This window comes from Uranotaenia lowii, chromosome 3, assembly GCF_029784155.1.
Source record: "Uranotaenia lowii strain MFRU-FL chromosome 3, ASM2978415v1, whole genome shotgun sequence".
Lineage (NCBI taxonomy): Eukaryota > Metazoa > Arthropoda > Insecta > Diptera > Culicidae > Uranotaenia > Uranotaenia lowii.
In genome coordinates, this window is record NC_073693.1 from 200,431,371 (window position 1) to 200,438,957 (window position 7,587).

Below are 7,587 nucleotides of genomic sequence, written 5' to 3' on the forward strand. Positions count from 1 at the left end.
GGGACCAAAGGAAATAGAAAACATCGAAATTTTTATGTTGATTACAGGGCCGTAGGAAGAACCGACTCATGGGGGGGGTTTTGGTGACTGATTTTAACCTATGATGTTTTTCCCAACAACGTACGAAAAAAAAAAAATTATTTGTTACTATGATTATTCATTTTTAAGTTTTCATTAAAAGTTTTTGTTTTAAAACGGAACTTTAGAAAAATGGTCCTTAGCCTAAAGGGTGAGCTAATTTTTTTTATGAAACTTTTGGAAACAAAATATGGAATTTGCTTCCATCGAAAGTACAAATTTTAGAACTTGTTTAAAAGTCTGGTAGGTCGAAGCATCAAATAAGTTCTTTTCAAGCTTGCCTTCAATTTATTAAAAAAAAAAAAATCTATGCTCAAAACATACAAGCCCAAACTCTTTTGCAAATTCCAAGAATTTAACCTTAGAAGAAAATAAATTAAATATTTCAAAAAAAAACAGTAAGTGATAACGAATTTTCGGATCAAATTTACTCGAAGCAAACTTGAACTAAAGTTATGATTTCAGTTTGAAATTCAGCTTTAAAAAATTTCAATATCAAGAATGTTAATCAATACACCGAAAAAATATAGAATTTTTTTGCAGATTTTTTTGGTGAAGATCAGATACTCGTTTTTTTTAAAAGGAAATATTTTTCATAAAGAATCAATACCATAATGAAAATCCTGTTTGTAATTTTTTCAAATATAATTTGGAATATTATGCATAAAGCAAAACATAGAAAATTCTTCTTTATATCTACGATTTTCAGCTGAATTGTGTGTACAAACATCTTCTGATTAAAAAAAATTAAATCTGGAAATTGACAAGCAAATTTTTATGTTCATGTTCTCTTGAGTTCTTTTACAATTTTATGTTGATTGAAAAACTCGTTCACTCATTCCTGAATTTCAAATCTTAATATTGAACCTGAATTAAAAAATTGAACTGTTTCCAAATTTCTATACCATTTCTGAAATGTACAAAAATACGATTTCCGAATCTAAATTTCAGATCAGAATTTTATGAGCCGAGTTTCAGAGTCATCATTCATGAATCTTTCATTTAAATTATGCATCGCTGGTTTAATATTAATTCATTTTTTCAATTATTTATTTTTAATCTGTATTGTGAATCAGAATTAAAATGATGAATCTGAATCTGAGTTTTCAATTTTGGATCGCCACTTAGAAGCTTTTAAAGTTTAAATGTTGTTTTAGAAAAAAGTTTGAGAACTTCGATTTAAAATGTAAAACAAAATTCTTCTTTTTTCATATTCGGAAAATGATTATCAAAATATTGAAAATACAAATGATTTTCGAAAAACATGATTCAAATTTGATATGAAATGCAAAACCGAATCAGGATTTCAAAGCAGCTTTTCATTCTTAATTTCTAATGATTATTCGAACTGAAAATGAAGAAACCTGAATTTGATACAGAATCAGAAATACGAAAATATTTAGAAATTAAAATTTTGGTTATGGGAATAAAGAATCAAAATCTCCAAAATGAGTTTAATTTTAAATTTAATATTCAGACCTGAATTTCTATTATAAGGTTGCAAGATTGTCGGACAAATAATATAAATATGCCCGGATATTTAATAAAAAATTTGGAAAAAAATCCGGTCTGACCCGGTTGCCCGGATTTCATTGGAAAAGCCGGGTTTGTTCTCATTTCAATTTTAAATCAAACTTTAAAAAACAAATTGAGTTAAAAAATATTTTTTGTTCATGCGTCCAAAAGTTTTGAAGCAAGTTTAAAAAAAAATCAGGAAAGGTTTTTTCAAATCTTTTTTTTCATGATTTTTGATGAGCAATTCCTAACTTTTGATCTGTATTGCCCGATATTGCCTGGATTTTGGTAGAAAATTTTGAAATCAAATACCCGGATTTTGCCTAGTTTTTACATACAACAGCCCGGATTTGTTCGGCCCGGATACGTGGTGAAAAAAATCTGACAACCTTAGTTTATGAACAAGTGAGAAAATTTTGAAAAACTGTAGCAAAATTTTGAATTTGGGATGGGTTTTTGAGGTTTTGGAATTAATTTTTAGTCTAGATTGTTTTTCTTGAATAGACTTGCTCTATTATCATAATTTGATTATGGATTTAAAATTTTGAGTGTAGAGTAGAATACCTTGCTTGCTTTTTTGGACCCACATGGGGGGGGTTTAACCCCCAAAACCCCCCCCGTTCCTACGGCCATGGTTGATTAGTATGGTGATGATTTTATGGTGTTACCTCGAAATATTTTTTTTTTTGTTTTAATGACTTGATAATTTCAAAAATCATCAAAAGGGGAAATTTGAAAAAATCAATTTTTACTATTGATGCTAAATGACTTGGAAATGATAGGGTAACGGACTTATTTTGGACCAGAGGACCAATTTTAGACCACCTTGTCTAGCTCTCTTATAAAACAAATAACCATGAAATTTTTTTGCTAATATTGTTGAAGCCCGGGCACTTAATGTAATGCACTAATTTTTTTTCATTATAAGTTGCTTTATAAGAGAGCTAGACAAGGTGGTCCAAAATAGGTCTACTGGTCCAAAATAAGTCCGTTACCCTATCTCGAAAAAAAATTTCAGCCAAAAATCTACTTTCTCGGACTTTGCTTGCTGCTTATGCTTATGATACCAAAAATTGACTCTCTGGGACTTTTTCGGAAAACGACCATGGTCCCATAGTATCTCGCGTGAGCTTTCATTACGTCGTATGAAACATCTTAAAAATTCACAGAAAACTGCTGCAAAAGTTATCAAAACAACTTTAAAAATTGTATTTCACATATAGAGTATGTTGTCCAAGCTACAAACATTCTAAATGGAAGGAAGTTGCGACTAGTTAATGTCAGTTTTTGTATTTTTTCGTAGTAAAACTGTTTGTTTACATTTTATTTCATACGATTTACTGAAAGCTCACGCGAGGTATAATGTTCAAATGCGTGGAATTGTGTGTTAATTTTTTATGTGGTTTTTAAAGTTAGTTGAAAAAATATTTTGGCGCGTTCCTTACGAATCCAGGTTAGTCACACTGGTAGATCCCGAAACAGTTGAGAATCAACTATTCTACACTCGGTGAGGAATTACTTCAGACAAATATTGAATATTTTATATTGAAGTGAAAACTGAAATCGCGATTTCGTTTTCCAATAAGTATAACTTTTAACAAATAAAGAGCAGAATGTATTAAAATCATTAAGATTCGTAATTCTGATCTAGAATTCAGATGCAGAATTCAGACTCTGAATACAGTTGAAAATCATATTAACAGTTTCAATTTCTTATATATGTAGATTGATCCCCAAATGGATTGGCTTATCATCATCAAATTAAGAATACGGATTCATGAATAAAATTTATTTTTGTTTAAAAAATATGCGTATTGATAAATTTTTGAAAAAGTATTTAGATGTCACACTTTAAATACGGTTATCATTTATTGAGTGAGGCCATTGCATTCCAATACCTTTGAACTTCAATGCCTTCCCAGTTAGCATGTTTTATTTTCGTAAAAATGCTGAAAAACAGAAAGAATATCAAAAATACAAAACACGAACAATAAATGAAATATCATACTTCTTGTTAAGGTATTCCATAACGGCCTTCTCCCTTTCACTCAATCCATTATAGAAAGCCTTTAAATTTATCTCGACCAATTCCTCAGTTTGCATCCCACTGAGGAACGTCGAAGGTCCTGCCATCTGGATAAAATGGTACATGGCCAACTTCCCGAGTTCGACACCCTCCTTGATGCAATAATCGCTTGCGCTACGGCACACCTGTTTGGTGTCATCATGAGCCGGATGCCAAGCCTGAGGACCAGCATTGGTGAGCAACCCTAAGCCGTGGCCAGATGCACACACTACTGCCAGATTACTATCCAGGAAAAACGGTAGATACTCCTTCAACGAATCATCGATCATAGTATTGCGACAGTAGCACAATACCGTGTCGAATCGACCCGGAGCACCGGATATCACCCGCTTCAGAACGTCCATCGGATAAGCCGAAACACCAATGAACTTAAGTTTGCCTTCATCTCGGAGTTTTTCCAACGTGGGCAATGTTTCGTTCCAGATAACGGTTAGATCGTCTACGAATTCCACATCGTGAATCTGTGAATTTAAATAGGTTTGCCTTGCAATAAATAAATATTACCCTATTTTTTTAAATCGATAGGTATAATTTAAGAGTAAAAAATAACAATTCTAGCATCAATGCAATTTTAAAAAAACAACATGCTCTTACCTGCACCACATCGAGATAATCAACACCGAGAAGCTTCAAACTTTTTTCTACACTTTGTCGCGTCTTTGCGGCGCTATAATCAAACATTCTCTCATAGTTTGTTTCGTATCGTCCGACCTTGGTGGCGATGTAGTACGCTTGTCGTGGAACATTCCGCAGAGCGTCTCCCAAAATCTCCTCGGCCCGGTAGTGCCCGTAGTATGGCGCCGTATCAATGTAGTTGATGCCCCTCTTCAATGCCAGCTGAACTGCTTTCCTACCATCCGTTTCACCTTTATCACTACAATGTTTCACAAACGGTGAATCAATCTCAAATAAGTTCCCCTTTCCGCATGCTCTTACCCATAGAAATTACTCAAAGTTCCTGTTCCGAGCGAAATTTTTGATACTTTCAAACCAGTCTTGCCAAATGGAAGATATTCCATCTTTCGGATGCTGGATTCATCGTGAAATTCTTTCACGAAAGTTGCCGGTAGTTGATCCATATTGCGGTACCTCTGATTGACAAATGCAGAATTGAATCGACAATGAGCACAGTTTCAATCAAACAAACTCTTATCTCTCCGTCTTTGTTGTTTCAAAACAAATTAAACTTAATAAAAAATACCAAAAGCTAAATTTTTATAAAGTCGATCGGGGACAAAAATACCATTTGAAAACAAACAAGTTCAATTTAATTGTTATGTTCAGAGTAAAACTCTGAATAATATATTCATTAAACAGTTAGGCCGTAATGAAAACGCACACGAGAATAATTACCGGTTTTATGATAGCCGGTTTCCTGTAGGTTCCACGTCCGATGATGAGATTGAGCTTTCGACGAATTTAAACGCCTTTCGCTATGCAACTATTGAAACGTGGTTGACTACACTGGGCAACAGAATTCTGCTCGATCACACTTTTATCATTATAATTGTCTCGTTGGTCATTTTTTTCATATTTCATAAAAACTTTTTCAAAACAAAGGCATGTACTGTAGTTTTAAACACATTTGTTTTATTTTCCTTTTACTCAAAGTTTTTTTATTATTAAACGTTCTCTAAACAAAAATTTGCAAATGAAAAAACAGCCTCAAATGTAGCTTTAAAACTAATGGTTGATGATTCAATCCACCTTTAAAATCAAGATAGCATCAATTCAGCAAAACATTTGAGAAATGTTGTTTATTGAATCAACCTTACTTGGTTGGCAACCTGCTGCTCTTTGGATGTAAATAAGATACGACTCTTTAGATCACTGCGCAAATATTATTTAGCTTTTTTGAAAAAAAATTGAAAAATCGAGCTGACCTGATATTTAAGTGTTGTGATGTGAAACAGGGTTTTTCGTAGGTTCAGTAGAAAAACTTTAAAGAATAATTTTAGTTTCGGAACGAGCGCAACGGACCAAACAGCATAATATAAGGTTACCTATTTTGAATCCTTCTTCTACCTTTTTTTTATTCAAAACTGTTTTTGGAGCATTGGAGTAAAAGAGATTATTAACTTACTTGTTCATTAACATTGAATGAGGCCCTCAGAGTAAACTGCCAAAATGATCGATTTTGACTTAAACCTAATCCGCTCTTGAGTTTGAATATGACACTATTGGAAGATTGGAAGACTGCTTGGTTTGCTTGTTTACTATAGGCTCGTTAGGGTACATCCAAATAAGAAAAATCATCTGAAACCTTCAATATATTCTCGGAATCTTTAATTATGCGTCATTACTTTTTTATAGACGCACCCTGAAAGCCCAGACTAAAAAAATCCCTGATCAGACCTTGAATGTCAATTTGACGTTTCTCGCTTAAAATTGCTAAATCTCTTTTGTTTTGTAACCGATTTTTACAAAAATTATAGTCTTGGATATTTCTTAATGCATTTAAACATGCTTTTCAGACAATATTCAGCTACAACATTTCAGTTTTCCGTTATTCAAAGTTAAAGAAAAAAATCCTAAAAATTATGCTTAGGAAAAAGACTGTAGATCAGCTACGGAATGCTCACATTTTTTTTCACTTAGTGTCCATGAAAGCTGGAGTTAGAAACAATACTTTTCGCATAAGGATATTTTTTAAAATTTTTCAAGATCATGACCCCCAAAAAATTTGAAAAAATGTGCTACCTCTTCCGACTCAAAAGGTTGCCGACCACTGACCTTAAATGATTTCTGATTGATCGTATGTAGATATTGCTTTATCAAATGAGTAGTTGATAGGTTTAGTGCCGTTAATAGTGCAACACTAAAACCGAAAACTAACTCGTTCTTCGTTAGCTTTAAAGTACACATGAAAACAAATAAAAAAGGATTTTACAGATCCCGAGTTTTTCTCAAAAATCTGAAAATATCTGTTGTTTCGAAAATGTTTTTATTTATATGATTCAAAGATCATAAACGTAAACCCTTCGGAATTTTTCTTCCATTTCTACCGCAAAGTTGTAGATAAAGATAACCACTACAGTGAGCGAAATAAGAATAGCACCACTATGTGTTTTGCTTGTAAAAATATGAATGATTGAAAATAACGAAAATTTTCTTCCACGGTTTGTTCTGAATTGCTTAACGGATAAATCCAGCATAAGTTTACTTTTTTTGGACGTAGCAATTGGCGTTGAGGACCAAAAATATGAAAAAAGGGTGCGAAATAAGAATAGCACCACTTGAGTTTTTCAACAAAAACAGGATCATTTTAAAAAATTTACTGTGTAAAAGTGAATAATAATGCTTCTACGAATTATTTGAATAGATAACTGCATTTTAAGGAGTTTCCAGAATTCCAAAGGTTTTCAAAGGTATTGAAAGGGGGTTTTAAGAGATGCTCCTCTAGCATTAAGGAATTTGATATTTGAGCTGTAATTCTTTTCCAAACTTCTTACTTTCTTCATTAAAATGACGTGAAATGATGAAACAAACATTCGGGATTATCTTTGAATCAGAAAAAATAGGTTGGAAATAAAAAACTTTGATTTTGTTAAGTAAACCACACTTTTTTCCAGTTTCAAGTCGTAGATGGCAGCACTGTCTTGCAGTTAAAACCAAATTTCTCAATGTTGAATTTCCAGGTTTATTTAGGCCCATATTCATCATTTTGAGGTATTTTCGCATCACAGTTTTGTAGAAGTTCACGCTGCAGAAAGTTTTTCCGGCTTTACAAAAGAATCACCAGCACAAAAATGTACAACCGCCAAAATTCCTGCTCATCTCAACTTTCGATTCAATTGCAAATGATACCGAGAATACTGCTAGCCGTCTGGTCCATCAAGTTCCATCGCAAAGTATAACTTTATTCTGATAATCGGTCCAAAAAATTTACTTTTAGTGACCTTTATGCG

The 7,587-nt window shown here is 32.8% G+C and overlaps 1 protein-coding gene across 1 annotated transcript; it reads right to left on the reverse strand.

Moving 5' to 3' along the window:
* Window positions 1–3,367: 3,367 nt before the first annotated feature.
* LOC129756164 (uncharacterized) lies at window positions 3,368–4,843 on the reverse strand. Its single transcript, XM_055752949.1, has 4 exons — window positions 4,616–4,843; window positions 4,274–4,553; window positions 3,602–4,140; window positions 3,368–3,542 (listed from the first exon to the last, which is right to left on the reverse strand). Exons 1-4 carry the CDS (start codon window positions 4,756–4,758, stop codon window positions 3,458–3,460), a joined length of 1,047 nt encoding a protein of 348 aa, XP_055608924.1. The 5' UTR covers window positions 4,759–4,843; the 3' UTR covers window positions 3,368–3,457.
* Between the last annotated feature and the right edge of the window lie 2,744 nt (window positions 4,844–7,587).

Excerpts from the sequence above, each read along its gene's own strand:
- LOC129756164 (XM_055752949.1), bottom strand. The coding sequence starts at position 4,758 with ATGGATCAACTACCGGCAACTTTCGTGAAAGAATTTCACGATGAATCC. Across the intron at positions 4,554-4,615 it reads ACTTTGAGTAATTTCTATGG|TGATAAAGGTGAAACGGATG; the intron begins GTAAGAGCATGC and ends GAAACATTGTAG. Across the intron at positions 3,543-3,601 it reads ATGGAATACCTTAACAAGAA|CATTTTTACGAAAATAAAAC; the intron begins GTATGATATTTC and ends TCTGTTTTTCAG.